At 38.8% G+C, this 22140-nt stretch overlaps 1 protein-coding gene across 6 annotated transcripts in view; it reads right to left on the minus strand.

Moving 5' to 3' along the window:
* MYO9B (myosin IXB) overlaps positions 1 to 22140 on the minus strand; it is a 597798-nt gene that overhangs the window by 298777 nt on the left and 276881 nt on the right. For 3 of the 6 annotated variants that reach the window (XM_053702887.1, XM_053702884.1, XM_053702889.1), the window contains exons 8-15: positions 21688 to 21777; positions 21351 to 21467; positions 7223 to 7357; positions 6654 to 6775; positions 6349 to 6490; positions 3933 to 4128; positions 2917 to 2992; positions 170 to 262 (exon numbers count right to left, since the gene is read on the minus strand). In XM_053702887.1, the coding sequence (XP_053558862.1) occupies positions 170 to 262; positions 2917 to 2992; positions 3933 to 4128; positions 6349 to 6490; positions 6654 to 6775; positions 7223 to 7357; positions 21351 to 21467; positions 21688 to 21777 (971 nt within the window). The remainder of the gene's footprint in view (positions 1 to 169; positions 263 to 2916; positions 2993 to 3932; positions 4129 to 6348; positions 6491 to 6653; positions 6776 to 7222; positions 7358 to 21350; positions 21468 to 21687; positions 21778 to 22140) is intronic. The other 3 variants (XM_053702888.1, XM_053702886.1, XM_053702890.1) reach the window with 1 other exon arrangement.

Raw genomic sequence — 22140 nt, forward strand, 5'->3', positions numbered from 1 at the left:
TAAATCTTAGGTTACTCAAACTCTTGAGAGTATTTAGATTTTATTTATGCATACAATAGAAATGTTGATTAACCAAGCAAAAAACTGAGATGAGACAATCTTCCTTCTGCCAAAAAAAAACACATCTCTCATTTGGGGCAGGATCTGAAACCATGTTAGCCTCACTTACTTCTTGTTCTCATATATACTCATGAAATTGTCTTCAAATACATCAATATCGCAATCCACTGAGCAATCATAGGAGAAATCGAGGAGAGAGCGCCTGAGGAAGGGAGGGCAGAAATCGTTCCCAATAAGAGAATTTAATCAAAATAAAAAAAAGGAGGGAACGACTAAACCACTATTAAAGGGATAGCATGGTCTTAAATAAAACGTACATGATGTGCGTATGCTGCTGAAAACAAAGTAGTAACTTTTACTAAAAGCATGTTTGCAAAATGGAAATATACTGCAAAAATGCTTCTAGTAGAAGTTATTGCTGGTTTTCAGCGACATACACACCTATGCTGTGAGCGCCCATGCACCAGTATTCAGTACCACAGAGCTGGCTGTGGTGTATTGTCAGTGAAGACTTAAAGGGATAGTAAAGTCAAAATTAAAAGTTCATTATTCAGACAGAGCATGCAATTTGAAACAACTTTCCAATTTACTTTTATTATCAAATTTGCTTCGTTCTGGGTTGAAGAGTAAGCATACTTAGGCTGATAGGAGCATTGCAAAACCCTGCAATAAGCAATGTTGCTAACACTACTGGCAGATGGCTATAGACACATGCACGCTTCTGAGCCCATTCAAAACTACTCTAACAAAGCATACCAAGAGAACTAAGAAAATTTATAACAGATATTAGAAGTAAATGGGAAAGTTGAGCAAAATACCATGCCCTATACGTCCAATTTAAGTTACATTTTCACTTTACTGTCCCTTTAATTTATATAATTCAAGCCACCGCTGACTCCCTGATAAAGTGTGGTCTTTGAATACTTGTACACAGGCACTCAGAGCATATCTGCATATGCCACTGAAAAACAGCTTTTGCTAGAAGCATTTTTGCTAAACAAAGTATATCGCAAAAATGCTTCTATTTAAAATTGAAATGCACTCATGCATGTTTTAATTATGACCATTCTATTCCTTTAAATCATAAAACGTTTGCCAAACATGAGCTTGTTTTTCAAAAGAAGAGTGCATATATTTTTTGAAAAACTTCTTGCAGATGCATAACAGTTTCACTATAACAAACTACTTATATGGAGTATTAAAAGTGTTAAAAATTTAACCAGCACATAACCAGCAGCAAACTGACATTCAGGTGCTATTAAATATTGTTTCATAAATATAAATATATAAAACAATTTGTGCATGCATGTTAAAACCAGGGCTGCAGAACGGCAAATACTAACAGAGAACAAATTTGCTTGACAAAATAACAACAAAACATCATTAAAGCAATGTAATAAAATGATAAATCCTGATTTATCATTAAACACCTAACCATGTTCTTCTATGCACTGAATCAGTCACATTCCAGTTGTAAACTTAACAATTTTGATATTACAAAATGTGGTTAATTTTCAAATGGATAATGAAAACTAATGGAGCCTCATAGGGTGACATTGTCTAAACAAATAAGTGTATGCAATAATACACTAAACCAGTCACATGATAGACAGCACCACCAGTAATGCTTGTGAAGAAGGCTGTAATCTTTAGAGTCTTCCAACTAGACACTAGTGAAGAGAGAGGTGCTGCTGCAGTGATCGTCCGCCAGGTACAGGAAACAGAGCGGATCATACCATGTGTGAGCAGGGGGAATGGTGTGGAGCCAACCAAAGGGTAGCGGCGGACTACCGCAAAAAATGTGCAAAAAGAGGAAATGGAAGGCTACTGAGCATCAGTAAAACGGTCTTCCAACTAGACACATCCCTGTGGAAACAGGAACCAAGAGGTGCTACGATCTGTCCTACTTTGTCACGGTGCAAGGCTCCACACCAGTCCCAAACTAGGCATGTGACATCAGGGAACTACTCCACTACAATGAATCGCCTCTTACACTTGCAGTTTTTGAACATCCCAATCACCAATCCAAATGGTGTATATGTTATTGAACAATAAGCAAGTAGAGATGCCAAAAGTGCCTTGGAATATATGAAATAAAATTTATTAAAAACAATTACAGCAACGTGTTTCTCAGGCTTTGATTACAATACACAAATCAGGTGAGAGAGAGAGAGAGTGTGAGAGAGAGAGAGAGAGAGAGAGAGAGAGAGAGAGAGAGAGAGAGAGTGTATGAGAGAGAGTCGGTCGTTAAGGGTTCCCATGTTTATAATAGCACTTTTATACATTCCCTCCTCCCTTCTGGTCACCAAAAATAGAGTGGTCTCAACACTGGCTATTAGTAACACAAACCCCTTTGAAAGACCATCCTTAAGGGGTTATATACTGCCTTCAAATTTTTTTAATTTTTTTTTTTACCACCAATAGATTTTGTAGGAGGGAGAATCCGCAATTTACATCTGTGGGTATATATACACCCGATTAGTGTATTGTAATCACAGCCTGATAAAACAGTGCTTTCACGCTGAAAAACATGTTGCTGAAATTGGTTTTTCAGAAGTTTTATTTCTATTTCATATATTCCACTGGACTCATTTTTATTGCACTTTTTTATGTTTCTTTATTCTTGCTTATTGTGCAATAACATCATACATTATTTTGATTGGTGACTCGGACCTTTGAAAGTTGCCAATTTGCAAATTAAATGTGATCTAGGCTTACATAAATTAAGTAATGTATAAATAAAAATGGAAAGAAAGAATAAAACCCAACAAGTATGAGAAAAACTCAAATGCAAGAGTAAATGCCTAGTTTCACAGATCTGCAGAATTCAAGTCATCCCATTTTGTGGATACTCACCGATAAATTTTCTCCATAGGTGCATTGGATCTCTGAAGCTCTGCCAGAGGGACTCTTGCTCCTTTACGAACCACACCTGTTCACATTCATAAAATTTGTATTTGGAGGAAAAAGATAAGATTCACAGAATGAATACTAAAAAAAAAAAGTCACCAAATTTTATTATAATTACTGTAAAACTGCATACAAGGTCATAGTTGACATTTTTGGCTTGTATGTACATATATATATATATATATATATATATATATATATATATATATATACACATACAAAAAATGAATGCACTCTCAGTACTTGCTCAAAACACCAATCAATTTAATGGAACGTTTTTGGAGAGACATATACAAAGAACACTCTTATATAGTGAAATCAAACCTACTCAATACCTGTGTAACACTCAGTGGCGCCAAAGTGCCGTGCTGGAACGCAAACGATGCATTCCACCAAGTTGTAAAAACGAAAGTTGTCATTACATCACTTCCGGAACAAACAGTAAAGTGAACATGACCTATTACATTAAGCGAAAATGTTCCATTAAATTGATTGGTGTTTTGAGCAAGTCCTGAGAGTGCATTTGTTTTTTGGATATAAGGATTTACATTTTTGCACCCAGGCAGCTGACAACAGGAGGGTTGGGCTGTAGACTGGACATTATATATACTGTGTATATATATATATATATATATATATATATATATATATATATTATATATATACACACACACATATACACACACATACGCTAAAAAAGTTTTAAAAAAAAAGTCAACTATGGCTTTGTACGTATGTATGTATATAGAATCACATTTTATAAAGCCTCAAAACAGTCAGATATAAAAAAAGAGCAAGCATGAAGGGAATTTTATCTTCATCATTTACATCAATTACATAATCTCTGAGGTTCACATATTATGAAATGCTCTAAAGCATTGGGGGAAAATCAGACATAGCCAATAAAGTGTGATAGCATTAGAACTAAAACCAACTATGGAATATACGGTAGGCTGACCCACCAGCTGTTCTTTCCGCTCGCTGTCTTCCAGCCTCATTAAGCACAGCCATTGCTCTGATGGACGCTCGTAGAACAGACCAGCGGAAGACTGAAACAGGATCCATTCCAATCAGCTCCCGAATGTATGCACTATCGCTGCTGCGTAGAAGTGCCACAATATCAGGCCTCATAAAATCTGTGTTTTTCTCCCGGAAATCCTGAATGAGTGAAGAAGAATTGTGGGTTTAAAGTAGAAATCGGTAACTATCTTGACAGCAAAGTCTTAATGTGTAGCATGAAATTACTAAAAATATACAATTTTAGATTTAAGAGACAATAACCCCAAAACTAAATCTCACACAACATGTTTCATAAAGGCACAGAGGAAAAAGTGGAAAAAGTTGCCTGAAAAGTATGGTGTACATCTTGGATACTTCTAGTGACCCATCTACAAATCAAGCGCCTATATCTATCATATATCTGCCTAAGTATTTTCAGACTTGGGTATTTCAATAAAAACTAAGCTTTCCCAATGTATCAATGGCAGCATTGGGAGGGAGTCTTGGAGTTTTCCAAATGCTACAACAGTGAATAAAAACTTATACGCATGACCTACATTTGGCCCATAAAGTTGCCTTTTTCAACCTCGAAAAGTCTACTACTGATATTTTAAATAAAGTGCCAACAAAATTAAAATGTATTCGCAATTGTTAGCATTTCTCCAACTGGCTGGCATGATTTGAATCTGGCGTGTACCTAAAAGAGAGCTCTCTTTATATTAAAAAAAAATATAGGCATCCAAGTGTTGAGACAAACAGTTTAGTATAAAATGTCATATGTGAAACAAATGGAACTATATCCAAACTCCATCAAAACCAGCACCTCCATAGAATCCATTATATGAAGAACTTATATGTGTTAGACGAACTAAGGCATGATCTTTGGCCATGGAAAAGGCTCTCTGACTAAACCTATATCCAAAATAATTCTCAGAAAATGAACCCAACTTGATGGTACTAGTGATGTTTTGAAAAGACGGAGCTGCCATCCAGGAGTTTGAAGCACCCGACTTCTCTTGGATATTTGACAAGCCCCATTCTTCTAGTAAGGCTTAATTGCCATAAGAGTTTTTAAAACTTTAATAAGGACCTTAGGAGTAGTGGTAAATCTGAAAAGAAACTAAGAGCTTTTACAATACAACTAAGAAAAAAACACCAAAAACAATAATATGAATGTATTAAATCACAGTGCTAATTATTGCTCGGGATCTGTTTTAATTGACCAGATTAAAGGCATATCAAACCTATTTAGACTAAAACTGGCTGGAAATAGAACAGACACAATATCTTTAGCCAAAAAGGAAAAAAGATGAAAAAGGACTGTATTTGAAGAATGTTGTAACAAACTTTATTACAGGATAACAACCGTTTTGTCTATGAATATAAATAATTTGAAGGACATCTTTCCTAACAAAACTCTGTCTAAAGATAATTGTTTAAAATGGACATGAAACTCAAAATTTTTCTTTCATGATTCAGGTACAGAATACAATTTTAAACAACTTTCCAATTTACTTCTATTGTATAATTTGCTTCATTCTCTTGGTATATTTTGCTTAAGAAAAAGCAATGCACATGGGGGAGCCAATAGCATGAGGAATATATGTACAGCCACCAATAAGCAGCTCTGCGCATACCTAGGTATCCTTGTCAACATAGGATACCAAGAGAATGAAACAAATTAGATAATAGAAGTACATTTTAAAGTTATTTAGAATTGCATGCTCCATCTAAATGATAAAAGAAAAAATTGGGGTTCATGTCCCTTTAAACATCAGGACTCCCTGGACTTCTTTACTTTTTTTGGAAAACTTGCAATTAAACCTCAAAGAGGACATTTCAGCGTATTTGTTATTAATGAAAGAACACAGGACCCTGTAAGTATTATTCTTGAGTGCCAATGAAGATATTATAAGTAATCCAGTATAACTAGCTATTAAGATAAAATAAACCATATATTAAAAAGGAATAATGCACTCATAAGCAAACAAAATAAAGGCTTTAAAATAATTTCAAATGAATCTTGCTAGAAAACTGAAACCCTTCAAGAAGTCTCTTAATTTTATCGTAATGTCTTGCTGTAGGCAATTAGCAACCAGTATATAAGAGCTCCTGCAATGATCAATCAATCACAGTGTATAATGTTGTATAACTAAGGATCTGCCAACTTTAACGTTAATTTAAAATACAAGACCAGACCACCAGATGAAAATAATAAAAAGTACACTCTAAATATGCTTTTTTTTATGTGTAATTAAAAATATCACCATAATAATTTCTTAAGCATCACTGAAATCTTGTAAAGTGTTTTACATTATAAACGTAAGTGTCCGCAAAATGTTTTATCAAATCAACAATTTAGTAAAGTACCCTTCGCACCTTAATCTGGTACTTTACTTTTCCAGCAAAGTGGCGGATGATGAATGCGGGCTCCATAACTGGAGTACCTACAAAGTACTTGTTCTCTTCATGTTGCTGCTTGAATTTGGCGAGCAGAGTACGGTATGTGGCATGGGGAAAACTGTGAATAGAACAAGCAGAACAGCATTCGTTTACACAATACCATCAGAATGAAATTATTGGACAATTGATTTCCTACTGTGACGTGGAGAACAGTCAACAAAAGTAATATAGTTATAGCCAATATCCTCCACGTCCATTTTTTCATTAGCCCTAGGACCTACTTGCTCTCCTCGTCCAGTAGATAGAAGAGGCCAGTTGGTTTCTTGCTAATCAACTGAATGCAGCCCACATTGTCTGTGTAATCTATATTATGCCAACTGATTCCTTCTTCTTTATATTCCTCCTATGAGATGAAAATGTATAATGTTAGAGATGAAACAAAGGCTTATGACATTTAACTTGAGACAGAGCATACACCAAACAGATATGGTTACATGGGCAATGTGTGAACAAAGAAGGGTATATCCTTTATTCACATGTGCCGTTTTTAAATTCCAGCAGATAATAGGTTTCAAAGGTGTTGCAAATATTAAGTTACTGGAGAAATATGGAGAAAATCATGACATTCTAAGATACACTTTATTAAAGATTTTTTTAACCATCAAACGTCTATACTAATAAATATTTAGTGCTATTTCTTCTTTTAACACTATTGTACCAAGATACACATGTCAGGCATAAACTGGATGTCCCGAAATCACAAAGTATTTCTTGATACTTTATAGTCCATTAAAGTATTTCACTATTATATACCAACAGGCTTCTATTAATATTCACTACGAGTCCTCACCTGCTCAAGCTTGAAGATGTGTTGGTTAAAGTAGTACTGAAGCTGCTCGTTGGCATAATTAATACAAAACTGCTCAAAGCTGTTGTTCTCAAAATCTTCAAATCCAAAGATGTCTAGGACCCCAATAGACAAACACTACGGAAAAGAAAACAACAAAAATGAATAGTTGAGATTTACACGTAAAAATATACATATCTGACAAAATCCCCCTATTGTGGTAGTGATGTGAATAAAGGCTTCTCACTGAGGGCTGCTCAGGTGAGAAATTCTAAGATGTCTCGTCAGTACGACAAGGCCCTCAAAAACTTTTAGAAACACAAATTTTATCTTGAGAAATGTTTGTTACTATGTAGTGTTCTTTATACGAAACAGACTCCTACATTACAATTCAAGGTCTAAAAAAAAAAAAAAAAAGATTGTGTGTGATGCCGGCGAGGTTTTGAATATCAAGCCCTGAATGAGCTTGAGGCTTATGATCAGGGGTCAGGTAAAAAATGAATGCAGTTCTAACACTATTTTTGCAAGAAAAACAGAGTTCCCATTCGGGCCACGCACTATAAAGCTTTTGCTGCTGCATCTCGAGAACAGACATCAAATACACAGCGAGCGAGCAAGTAGTAAGGGGTCACGTCTGATAAGACAATGCGACACCACAGTCATTCATCAAGTAGAAGCCTGCTGTTATATAAAAAGTCTGTACAGACAGACATTACACGTGAGGTTAAATTCTATGGAGGGGGATTTATTGCTGTGCTCTAATGCAGTGCGGTACATAAATTACTGCACCTATTTCTGATCTGCATGCATGTTACACCATTTTATCCTCTCTGCTAACAGAAACAACAGTAGCAATCCAGCCATTAACTATGTAATGCAATTGTAAAAAACATAATTTATGTAAGAACTTACCTGGTAAATTCATTTCTTTCATATTAGCAAGAGTCCATGAGCTAGTGACGTATGGGATATACATTCCTACCAGGAGGGGCAAAGTTTCCCAAACCTCAAAATGCCTATAAATACACCCCTCACCACACCCACAAATCAGTTTAACGAATAGCCAAGAAGTGGGGTGATAAGAAAAAAGTGCGAAGCATAAATATAAGGAATTGGAATAATTGTGCTTTATACAAAAAAATCATAACCACCACAAAAAAGGGTGGGCCTCATGGACTCTTGCTAATATGAAAGAAATAAATTTACCAGGTAAGTTCTTACATAAATTATGTTTTCTTTCATGTAATTAGCAAGAGTCCATGAGCTAGTGACGTATGGGATAATGACTACCCAAGATGTGGATCTTCCACGCAAGTCACTAGAGAGGGAGGGATCAAATAAAGACAGCCAATTCCGCTGAAAAAAATCCTCACCCAAAAATAAAATTTTAAATCTTATAAAGAAAAAAACTGAAAATATAAGCAGAAGATTCAAACTGAAACAGCTGCCTGAAGTACTTTTCTACCAAAAACAGCTTCAGAAGAAGAAAACACATCAAAATGGTAGAATTTAGTAAAAGTATGCAAAGAAGACCAAGTTGCTGCTTTGCAAATCTGATCAACCGAAGCTTCATTCCTAAACGCCCAGGAAGTAGAAACTGACCTAGTAGAATGAGCTGTAATCCTTTGAGGCGGAGTTTTACCCGACTCGACATAAGCATGATGAATTAAAGATTTCAACCAAGATGCCAAAGAAATGGCAGAGGCCTTCTGACCTTTCCTAGAACCGGAAAAGATAACAAATAGACTAGAAGTCTTTCTGAAATTCTTAGTAGCTTCAACATAATATTTCAAAGCTCTAACTACATCCAAAGAATGCAATGATTTCTCCTTAGAATTCTTAGGATTAGGACATAATGAAGGAACCACAATTTCTCTACTAATGTTGTTAGAATTCACAACCTTAGGTAAAAATTTAAAAGAAGTTCGCAACACCGCCTTATCCTGGTGAAAAATCAGAAAAGGAGACTCACAAGAAAGAGCAGATAATTCAGAAACTCTTCTGGCAGAAGAGATGGCCAAAAGGAACAAAACTTTCCAAGAAAGTAATTTAATGTCCAATGAATGCATAGGTTCAAACGGAGGAGCTTGAAGAGCCCCCAGAACCAAATTCAAACTCCAAGGAGGAGAAATTGACTTAATGACAGGTTTTATACGAACCAAAGCTTGTACAAAACAATGAATATCAGGAAGATTAGCAATCTTTCTGTGAAAAAGAACAGAAAGAGCAGAGATTTGTCCTTTCAAGGAACTTGCAGACAAACCTTTATCCAAACCATCCTGAAGAAACTGTAAAATTCTCGGAATTCTAAAAGAATGCCAGGAAAAATGATGAGAACGACACCAAGAAATAATAATATCTCCCTAGATACGGATTTACGAGCCTGTAACATAGTATTAATCACCGAGTCAGAGAAACCTCTTTGACTAAGAATCAATCGTTCAATCTCCACACCTTTAAATTTAAGGATTTGAGATCCTGATGGAAAAAAAGGACCTTGCGACAGAAGGTCTGGTCTTAACGGAAGAGTCCACGGTTGGCAAGAGGCCATCCGGACAAGATCCGCATACCAAAACCTGTGAGGCCATGCTGGAGCTACCAGCAGAACAAACGAGCATTCCTTCAGAATCTTGGAGATTACTCTTGGAAGAAGAACTAGAGGCGGAAAGATATAGGCAGGATGATACTTCCAAGGAAGTGACAATGCATCCACTGCTTCCGCTTGAGGATCCCTGGATCTGGACAGATACCTGGGAAGTTTCTTGTTTAGAGGAGAAGCCATCAGATCTATTTCTGGAAGTCCCCACATTTGAACTATCTGAAGAAATACCTCTGGGTGAAGAGACCATTCGCCCGGATGTAACGTTTGGCGACTGAGATAATCCGCTTCCCAATTGTCTATACCTGGGATATGAACCGCAGAAACTAGACAGGAGCTGGATTCCGCCCATACCAGAATTCGAGATACTTCTTTCATAGCCAGAGGACTGTGAGTCCCTCCTTGATGATTGATGTATGCCACAGTTGTGATATTGTCTGTCTGAAAACAAATGAACGATTCTCTCTTTAGAAGAGGCCATGACTGAAGAGCTCTGAAAATTGCACAGAGTTCCAAAATATTGATCGGTAATCTCACCTCCTGAGATTCCCAAACCCCTTGTGCTGTCAGAGACCCTCACACAGCTCCCCAACCTGTAAGACTTGCATCTGTTGAAATTACAGTCCAGGTCGGAAGAACAAAAGAAGCCCCCTGAACTAAACGATGGTGATCTGTCCACCACGTCAGAGAGTGTCGTACAATCGGTTTTAAAGATATTAATTGAGATATCTTTGTGTAATCCCTGCACCACTGGTTCAGCATACAGAGCTGAAGAGGTCGCATGTGAAAACGAGCAAAGGGGATCGCGTCCGATGCAGCAGTCATAAGACCTAGAATTTACATGCATAAGGATACCGAAGGGAATGATTGTGACTGAAGGTTTCGACAAGCTGATATCAATTTTAGACGTCTCTTGTCTGTCAAAGACAGAGTCATGGACACTGAATCTATCTGGAAACCTAAAAAGGTTACCCTTGTCTGAGGAATCAATGAACTTTTTGGTAAATTGATCCTCCAACCATGATCTTGAAGAAACAACACAAGTCGATTCGTATGAGATTCTGCTAAATGTGAAGACTGAGCAAGTACCAAGATATCGTCCAAATAAGGAAATACCACAATACCCTGTTCTCTGATTACAGACAGAAGGGCACCGAGAACCTTTGTAAAAATTCTTGGAGCTGTTGCTAGGCCAAACGGTAGAGCCACAAACTGGTAATGCTTGTCTAGGAAAGAGAATCTCAGAAACTGATAGTGATCTGGATGAATCGGAATATGCAGATATGCATCCTGTAAATCTATTGTAGACATATAATGCCCTTGCTGAACAAAAGGCAGGATAGTCCTTACAGTTACCATTTTGAATGTTGGTATCCTTACATAACGATTCAATATTTTTAGATCCAGAACTGGTCTGAAGGAATTCTCCTTCTTTGGTACAATGAAGAGATTTGAATAAAACCCCAGCCCCTGTTCCAGAACTGGAACTGGCATAATTACTCCAGCCAACTCTAGATCTGAAACACAATTCAGAAATGCTTGAGCCTTCGCTGGGTTTACTGGCAAAATCTCTTTGCAGGAGGCCTTATCTTGAAGCCAATTCTGTACCCTTCTGAAACAATGTTCTGAATCCAAAGATTGTGAACGGAATTGATCCAAATTTCTTTGAAAAAACGTAATCTGCCCCCTACCAGCTGAGCTGGAATGAGGGCCGCACCTTCATGTGGACTTAGGAGCTGGCTTTGGTTTTCTAAAAGGCTTGGATTTATTCCAGACTGGAGATGGTTTCCAAACTGATACCGCTCCTGAGGATGAAGGATCAGGCTTTTGTTCCTTGTTGTGACGAACGGAACGAAAAACAGAATTTATGTTTACCTGATAAATTTCTTTCTCCAACGGTGTGTCCGGTCCACGGCGTCATCCTTACTTGTGGGATATTCTCTTCCCCAACAGGAAATGGCAAAGAGCCCAGCAAAGCTGGTCACATGATCCCTCCTAGGCTCCGCCTACCCCAGTCATTCGACCGACGTTAAGGAGGAATAATAGCATAGGAGAAACCATATGGTACCGTGGTGACTGTAGTTAAAGAAAATAAATTATCAGACCTGATTAAAAAACCAGGGCGGGCCGTGGACCGGACACACCGTTGGAGAAAGAAATTTATCAGGTAAACATAAATTCTGTTTTCTCCAACATAGGTGTGTCCGGTCCACGGCGTCATCCTTACTTGTGGGAACCAATACCAAAGCTTTAGGACACGGATGAAGGGAGGGAGCAAATCAGGTCACCTAAATGGAAGGCACCACGGCTTGCAAAACCTTTCTCCCAAAAATAGCCTCAGAAGAAGCAAAAGTATCAAACTTGTAAAATTTGGTAAAAGTGTGCAGTGAAGACCAAGTCGCTGCCCTACATATCTGATCAACAGAAGCCTCGTTCTTGAAGGCCCATGTGGAAGCCACAGCCCTAGTGGAATGAGCCGTGATTCTTTCGGGAGGCTGCCGTCCGGCAGTCTCGTAAGCCAATCTGATGATGCTTTTAATCCAAAAAGAGAGAGAGGTAGAAGTTGCTTTTTGACCTCTCCTTTTACCTGAATAAACAACAAACAGGGAAGATGTTTGTCTAAAATCCTTTGTAGCATCTAAATAGAATTTTAGAGCGCGAACAACATCCAAATTGTGCAACAAGCGTTCCTTCTTTGAAACTGGTTTCGGACACAGAGAAGGTACGATAATCTCCTGGTTAATGTTTTTGTTAGAAACAACTTTTGGAAGAAAACCAGGTTTAGTACGTAAAACCACCTTATCTGCATGGAACACCAGATAAGGAGGAGAACACTGCAGAGCAGATAATTCTGAAACTCTTCTAGCAGAAGAAATTGCAACTAAAAACAAAACTTTCCAAGATAATAACTTAATATCAACGGAATGTAAGGGTTCAAACGGAACCCCCTGAAGAACTGAAAGAACTAGATTGAGACTCCAAGGAGGAGTCAAAGGTTTGTAAACAGGCTTGATTCTAACCAGAGCCCGAACAAAGGCTTGAACATCTGGCACAGCTGCCAGTTTTTTGTGAAGTAACACCGACAAGGCAGAAATCTGTCCCTTCAGGGAACTTGCCGATAATCCTTTTTCCAATCCTTCTTGAAGGAAGGATAGAATCCTAGGAATCTTAACCTTGTCCCAAGGGAATCCTTTAGATTCACACCAACAGATATATTTTTTCCAAATTTTGTGGTAAATCTTTCTAGTTACAGGCTTTCTGGCCTGAACGAGAGTATCGATAACAGAATCTGAGAAACCTCGCTTCGATAAAATCAAGCGTTCAATCTCCAAGCAGTCAGCTGGAGTGAAACCAGATTCGGATGTTCGAACGGACCCTGAACAAGAAGGTCTCGTCTCAAAGGTAGCTTCCAAGGTGGAGCCGATGACATATTCACCAGATCTGCATACCAAGTCCTGCGTGGCCACGCAGGAGCTATCAAGATCACCGACGCCCTCTCCTGATTGACCCTGGCTACCAGCCTGGGGATGAGAGGAAACGGCGGGAACACATAAGCTAGTTTGAAGGTCCAAGGTGCTACTAGTGCATCCACTAGAGCCGCCTTGGGATCCCTGGATCTGGACCCGTAGCAAGGAACTTTGAAGTTCTGACGAGAGGCCATCAGATCCATGTCTGGAATGCCCCAAAGTTGAGTGACTTGGGCAAAGATTTCCGGATGGAGTTCCCACTCCCCCGGATGCAATGTCTGACGACTCAGAAAATCCGCTTCCCAATTTTCCACTCCCGGGATGTGGATAGCAGACAGGTGGCAGGAGTGAGACTCCGCCCATAGAATAATCTTGGTCACTTCTTCCATCGCTAGGGAACTCCTTGTTCCCCCCTGATGGTTGATGTACGCAACAGTCGTCATGTTGTCTGATTGAAACCGTATGAACTTGGTCCTCGCTAGCTGAGGCCAAGCCTTGAGAGCATTGAATATCGCTCTCAGTTCCAGAATATTTATCGGTAGAAGAGATTCTTCCCGAGACCAAAGACCCTGAGCTTTCAGGGATCCCCAGACCGCGCCCCAGCCCATCAGACTGGCGTCGGTCGTGACAATGACCCACTCTGGTCTGTGGAATGTCATCCCTCGTGACAGGTTGTCCAGGGACATCCACCAACGGAGTGAGTCTCTGGTCCTCTGATTTACTTGTATCTTTGGAGACAAGTCTGTATAGTCCCCATTCCACTGACTGAGCATGCACAGTTGCAATGGTCTTAGATGAATGCGCGCAAAAGGAACTATGTCCATTGTCGCTACCATCAACCCGATCACTTCCATGCACTGAGCTACGGAAGGAAGAGGAACGGAATGAAGTATTCGACAAGAGTCCAGAAGCTTTGTCTTTCTGGCCTCCGTTAGAAAAATCCTCATTTCTGAGGAGTCTATAATTGTTCCCAAGAAGGGAACCCTTGTTGACGGGGATAGAGAACTCTTTTCCACGTTCACTTTCCAGCCGTGCGATCTGAGAAAGGCCAGGACGATGTCCGTGTGAGCCTTTGCTCGAAGGAGGGACGACGCTTGAATCAGAATGTCGTCCAGGTAAGGTACAACTGCAATGCCCCTTGGTCTTAGCACAGCTAGAAGGGACCCTAGTACCTTTGTGAAAATCCTTGGAGCAGTGGCTAATCCGAAAGGAAGCGCCACGAACTGGTAATGTTTGTCCAGGAATGCAAACCTTAGGAACCGATGATGTTCCTTGTGGATAGGAATATGTAGATACGCATCCTTTAAATCCACCGTGGTCATGAATTGACCTTCCTGGATGGAAGGAAGGATAGTTCGAATGGTTTCCATCTTGAAAGATGGGACCTTGAGAAATTTGTTTAAGATCTTGAGATCTAGGATTGGTCTGAACGTTCCCTCTTTTTTGGGAACTATGAACAGATTGGAGTAGAACCCCATCCCTTGTTCTCTCAATGGAACAGGATGAATCACTCCCATTTTTAACAGGTCTTCTACACAATGTAAGAACGCCTGTCTTTTTATGTGGTCTGAAGACAACTGAGACCTGTGGAACCTTCCCCTTGGGGGAAGTCCCTTGAATTCCAGAAGATAACCCTGGGAGACTATTTCTAGCGCCCAAGGATCCAGAACATCTCTTGCCCAAGCCTGAGCGAAGAGAGAGAGTCTGCCCCCCACCAGATCCGGTCCCGGATCGGGGGCCGATATTTCATGCTGTCTTGGTAGCAGTGGCAGGTTTCTTTGCCTGCTTTCCCTTGTTCCAGCCTTGCATTGGTCTCCAAGCTGGCTTGGCCTGAGAAGTATTACCCTCTTGCTTAGAGGACGTAGCACCTTGGGCTGGTCCGTTTTTACGAAAGGGACGAAAATTAGGTCTATTTTTTGCCTTGAAAGGCCGATCCTGAGGAAGGGCATGGCCCTTACCCCCAGTGATATCAGAGATAATCTCTTTCAAGTCAGGACCAAACAGCGTTTTCCCCTTGAAAGGAATGTTTAGTAGCTTGTTCTTGGAAGACGCATCAGCCGACCAAGATTTCAACCAAAGCGCTCTGCGCGCCACAATAGCAAACCCAGAATTCTTAGCCGCTAACTTAGCCAATTGCAAAGAGGCGTCTAGAGTGAAAGAATTAGCCAATTTGAGAGCATTGACTCTGTCCATAATCTCCTCATAAGGAGGAGAGTCACTATCGAGCACCTTAATCAGTTCATCAAACCAGAAATATGCTGCTGTAGTGACAGGGACAATGCATGAAATGGGTTGTAGAAGGTAACCCTGCTGAACAAACATCTTTTTAAGCAAACCTTCTAATTTTTTATCCATAGGATCTTTGAAAGCACAACTATCCTCTATGGGAATAGTGGTGCGTTTGTTTAAAGTAGAAACCGCTCCCTCGACCTTGGGGACTGACTGCCATAAGTCCTTTCTGGGGTCGACCATAGGAAACAATTTTTTAAATATGGGGGGAGGGACGAAAGGAATACCGGGCCTTTCCCATTCTTTATTAACAATGTCCGCCACCCGCTTGGGTATAGGAAAAGCTTCTGGGAGCCCCGGCACCTCTAGGAACTTGTCCATTTTACATAGTTTCTCTGGGATGACCAAATTTTCACAATCATCCAGAGTGGATAATACCTCCTTAAGCAAAATGCGGAGATGTTCCAATTTAAATTTAAAAGTAATCACATCAGATTCAGCCTGCTGAGAAATGTTCCCTAAATCAGTAATTTCTCCCTCAGACAAAACCTCCCTGGCTCCCTCAGATTGGGTTAGGGGCCCTTCAGAGATATTAATATCAGCGTCGTCATGCTCTTCAGTAACTAAAACAGAGCATCCACGCTTACGCTGACAAGGGTTCATTTTGGCTAAAATGTTTTTGACAGAATTATCCATTACAGCCGTTAATTGTTGCATAGTAAGGAGTATTGGCGCGCTAGATGTACTAGGGGCCTCCTGAGTGGGCAAGACTCGTGTAGACGAAGGAGGGAATGATGCAGTACCATGCTTACTCCCCTCACTTGAGGAATCATCTTGGGCATCATTGTCATTATCACATAAATCACATTTATTTAAATGAATAGGAATTCTGGCTTCCCCACATTCAGAACACAGTCTATCTGGTAGTTCAGACATGTTAAACAGGCATAAACTTGATAAGAAAGTACAAAAAACGTTTTGAAATAAAACCGTTACTGTCACTTTAAATTTTAAACTGAACACACTTTATTACTGCAATTGCGAAAAAACATGAAGGAATTGTTCAAAATTCACCAAACTTTCACCACAGTGTCTTAAAGCCTTGAAAATATTGCACACCAATTTTGGAAGCTTTAACCCTTAAAATAACGGAACCGGAGCCGTTTTAAGCTTTAACCCCTTTACAGTCCCTGGTATCTGCTTTGCTGAGACCCAACCAAACCCAAGGGGAATACGATACCAAATGATGCCTTCAGAAGTCTTTTATCAGTATCAGAGCTCCTCTCACATGCGACTGCATGCCATGCCTCTCAAAAACAAGTGCGCAACACCGGCGCGAAAATGAGACTCTGCCTATGCTTTGGGAAAGCCCCTAAAGAATAAGGTGTCTAAAACAGTGCCTGCCGATATAATTATATCAAAATACCCAGAATAAATGATTCCTCAAGGCTAAATAAGTGTTAATATCAATCGATTTAGCCCAAAAAATGTCTACAGTCTAAATAAGCCCTTGTGAAGCCCTTATTTACAATCGTAATAAACATGGCTTACCGGATCCCATAGGGAAAATGACAGCTTCCAGCATTACATCGTCTTGTTAGAATGTGTCATACCTCAAGCAGCAAAGGACTGCAAACTGTTCCCCCAACTGAAGTTAATGCTCTCAACAGTCCTGTGTGGAACAGCCATGGATTTTAGTTACGGTTGCTAAAATCATCTTCCTCATACAAACAGAATTCTTCATCTCTTTTCTGTTTCTGAGTAAATAGTACGTACCAGCACTATTTGAAAATAACAAACTCTTGATTGAATAATGAAAAACTACAGTTAAACACTAAAAAACTCTAAGCCATCTCCGTGGAGATGTTGCCTGTACAACGGCAAAGAGAATGACTGGGGTAGGCGGAGCCTAGGAGGGATCATGTGACCAGCTTTGCTGGGCTCTTTGCCATTTCCTGTTGGGGAAGAGAATATCCCACAAGTAAGGATGACGCCGTGGACCGGACACACCTATGTTGGAGAAACGATTATTAGACCTAAATTTACCTTTAGATTTTTTATCCTGTGGTAAAAAAGTTCCTTTCCCTCCAATAACAGTTGAGATAATAGAATCCAACTGAGAACCAAATAATTTATTACCCTGGAAAGAAAGGGAAAGCAGAGTAGACTTAGAAGACATATCAGCATTCCAAGTTTTAAGCCATAAAGCTCTTCTAGCTAAAATAGCTAGAGACATATACCTGACATCAACTCTAATGATATCAAAGATGGCATCACAAATAAAATTATTAGCATGTTGAAGAAGATTAATAATGCTATGAGAATTATGATCTGTTACTTGTTGCGCTAAAGCTTCTAACCAAAAAGTTGAAACTGCAGCAACATCCGCTAAAGATATAGCAGGTCTAAGAAGATTACCTGAACACAAGTAAGCTTTTCTTAGAAAGGATTCAATTTTCCTATCTAAAGGATCCTTAAAGGAAGTACCATCTGCCGTAGGAATAGTAGTATGCTTAGCAAGAGTAGAGATATCCCCATCAACCTTAGGGATTTTGTCCCAAAACTCTAATCTGTCAGATGGCACAGGATATAATTGCTTAAAACGTTTAGAAGGAGTAAATGAATTACCCAAATTATTCCATTCCCTGGAAATTACTTCAGAAATAGCATCAGGGACAGGAAAAACTTCTGGAATAACTACAGGAGATTTAAAAACCTTATCTAAACGTTTAGACTTAGTATCAAGAGGACTAGAATCCTCTATTTCTAATGCAATTAGTACTTCTTTAAGTAAAGAACGAATAAATTCCATTTTAAATAAATATGAAGATTTATCAGCATCAACCTCTGAGACAGAATCCTCTGAACCAGAAGAACCATTATCAGAATCAGAATGATGATGTTCATTTAAAAATTCATCTGAAAAATGAGAAGTTTTAAAAGACTTTTTACGTTTACTAGAAGGAGGAATAACAGACATAGCCTTCTTAATGGATTTAGAAACAAAATCGCTTATGTTATCAGGAACACTCTGAGCATTAGATGTTGACGGAACAGCAACAGGTAATGTAACAGTACTAAAGGAAATATTATCTGCATTAACAAGTTTGTCATGACAATCAGTACAAACAACAGCTGGAGGAACAGATACCACAAGTTTACAGCAGATACACTTAGCTTTGGTAGATCCAGCACCAGGCAGCGATTTTCCAGAAGTATCTTCTGACTCAGTGTTAACGTGGGACATCTTGCAATATGTAATAGAAAAAACAACATATAAAGCAAAATTGATCAAATTCCTTAAATGACAGTTTCAGGAATGGGAAAAAATGCCAGTGAACAAGCTTCTAGCAACCAGAAGCAATAAATAATGAGACTTAAATAATGTGGAGACAAAAGTGACGCCCATATTTTTTTAGCGCCAAAAAAGACGCCACATCCGGAACGCCGACACTTTTGGCGCAAAAAAACGTCAAAAATGACGCAACTTCCGGCGACACGTATGACGCCGGAAACAGAAAATTTTTTTGCGCCAAAAAAGTCTGCGCCAAGAATGACGCAATAAAATGAAGCATTTTCAGCCCCCGCGAGCCTAACAGCCCACAGGGAAAAAAGTCAAATTTTAAGGTAAGAAAAAATTGATTTATTCATATGCATTATCCCAAATATGAAACTGACTGTCTGAAATAAGGAACGTTGAACATCCTGAGTCAAGGCAAATAAATGTTTGAATACATATATTTAGAACTTTATAAAAAAGTGCCCAACCATAGCTTAGAGTGGCACAGAAAATAAGACTTACTTACCCCAGGACACTCATCTACAAGTTGTAGAAAGCCAAACCAGTACTGAAACGAAAATCAGTAGAGGTAATGGTATATATAAGAGTATATCGTCGATCTGAAAAGGGAGGTAAGAGATGAATCTCTACGACCGATAACAGAGAACCTATGAAATAGACCCTGTAGAAGGAGATCATTGAATTCAAATAGGCAATACTCTCCTCACATCCCTCTGACATTCACTGCACGCTGAGAGGAAAACCGGGCTCCAACCTGCTGCGGAGCGCATATCAACGTAGAATCTAGCACAAACTTACTTCACCACCTCCATAGGAGGCAAAGTTTGTAAAACTGATTTGTGGGTGTGGTGAGGGGTGTATTTATAGGCATTTTGAGGTTTGGGAAACTTTGCCCCTCCTGGTAGGAATGTATATCCCATACGTCACTAGCTCATGGACTCTTGCTAATTACATGAAAGAAATGGAGGTCACTCCCAGCCCAGAGTGTTCTTTAAAAGGGACAGTCTACTCCAAAATATTTATTGTTTAAAAAGATAGATAATCCCTTTATTGCCCATTCCCCAGTTTTGAACAACCAACACTGTTACATTTATATACTTTTTAACTCTACGATTACCTTATATAAGCTTTCTTAGACTGCCTCCTTATCTTCGTTCTACTTACAGACTTTTTTTAGACCATTTGTGTAGACTCATGAATAACTCCACGGGACTGAGCACAATGTTATCTATATGGCACCCATGAACTAGCCATTAAAATACCTTGAGATAAAGACAACCTACAGGGGCTTAAAAACAGGCAGACATTTAAATGTTTAAAGGTTATAAAATATATGAATATAACAATCTTGGTTGTGCAAAGCTGGGGAATGGGTAGTAAAGGCGTTATCTATCTTTTTAAATCAATAAAAATTTGGAGTAGACTGTCCCTTTAAACCACTGAATTCCTGGGTAGGGAGGGAGGGAGGGAGGGAGCGGAACGTATACGCTGGTGTCATAGCTAGGACTTTCAGATTTACAAGACAATAAAATTGTTTCAGAACACTGTTATATATAACAAATGTCTTTCTATTTAGACACAATTTTACAAAATACAAATACATGAACAGTTTTGTAGCAGAATCTGAAAATAAAAAAAATACTGTAATGATTAAAGGGACATTCTACACTAGATTTTTCTTTGCATAAATGTTTTGTAGATGATCCATTTATGTAGCCCATCTGGGTGTGTTTTTGTAACAATGTATAGTTTTGCTTATTTTTTTAATAACATTGTGCTGACTTTCAAACTCCTAACCAAGCCCCAACGTTTGATGTACACACGCGTTTACAGACTCCTGTTGGATCCCGATTGTGTAATCTGTCTTTTCATATGCAGGCATGGGGGGAGTGTCTGCTCTTTTCGCTTTACAGCCCATTTCGGTGGGTGTCCCAGCTTAACCTCTTCAACAGTTCTAAACTGGGAGCTTCTAAGTACGTTTTTAAAAAAGGTTTTATACTGAATTATTACATCAGTATCTGTGAATATTCTTCTTTATAGTAGTGTCTATTACATGCAGTTATATGAAAATTGGTGTATACTGTCCCTTTAATTTCCTCCTTTATACTCCAAGGATTTGTTCCCTTACTACTGCCATTGTGTTTTAGAGGACTGGAAAGGATTGGGAGCTACATAAATTAGAAAATATATTACTACCAATAATAATAATACCAACAATAAAACAAATATATTAAGAAACTCAGAAAATTATTTACATTTTTGGGTTTTTTTTTAGCAAAAAAAGTGCTAGAATGGCAGTCTGAACAAAATGACTATTACTTTATTTCTTGTGGAAACACATTCTTTAGCAATATACAGAGGGTACAATAAATCAAAGACAGACAACGCAGACTGGAACAGCAGCATTCCCTGCTCCATAGAACTTACAACCTTCAAGGTTGCTTAAAGGGGAAAGGGGTATCTTTATATATTTTTGTAACGTAGAAGGTATTTAACAAAAATAAAGATGCACAAAAACATTTCTCTCTTGCTTACATTCACAGACTCCTCCACATCTTTTTTGTTGAGCAGAGCATGGTTAATTCGAAGAACTATCCAGTCAAAGAGGGCACTGTATAGAGATTTTGCCATTGAATCACGAGCAGTCACAGCCTGCAGTAAAGAAACCAAGACAAATATTGGTATTGAAAAGGTGACTAAAATCATCACATTATATACTTGTGGTTACAGATTGTTAACAAGTTAGACAACAATACTATGGCTGTTGCTATGTTTTGTTAGTAGAAAGGTCATTAGTTTGATGATGCGACGGGTCACCTTTAGAGTGATTTATTATAGTCAGAGTAGCTAAGCTTTCTTCCTGCATTCTCACCTCATTGAGGCTATAAGGCAATATCAGCTTCTCATTCACTGTAACAGTTTTCCTTTTGGTCAGAGCCTCCACTAGAAGCTCTCTTTGCACCTGTTGGGAGGAAAATGTAGTGCAAATAAGTCATAGTACAGCAGAGGTTACATAAAGGCACATTCAAAAAGGAACACTGTATACTGTAAAACTATTTCCACTTTAATGTGTTATCAATAACTTGTTTTACAACTGTAGGGTATAAAATGTATGGTTAATTGCTCCTTCAGGTTTATTTTTGTATACAAAATAGCTGGTTTTGCTTTTTGAAACAAATTATTTGATAGAAGTATGTCATCTAGATTGAAAACAAGGGTTCTCTACAGACTCGACGTAGAGAGAAAGGTGACAAGGACCACTGAAAACGTTAAGGAATGAAAACTTGTTGTAATTTGAAAAATGAGATCCATGTTAGACATGTCT

Source organism: Bombina bombina, chromosome 2, assembly GCF_027579735.1.
Source record: "Bombina bombina isolate aBomBom1 chromosome 2, aBomBom1.pri, whole genome shotgun sequence".
NCBI classification, from domain to species: domain Eukaryota; kingdom Metazoa; phylum Chordata; class Amphibia; order Anura; family Bombinatoridae; genus Bombina; species Bombina bombina.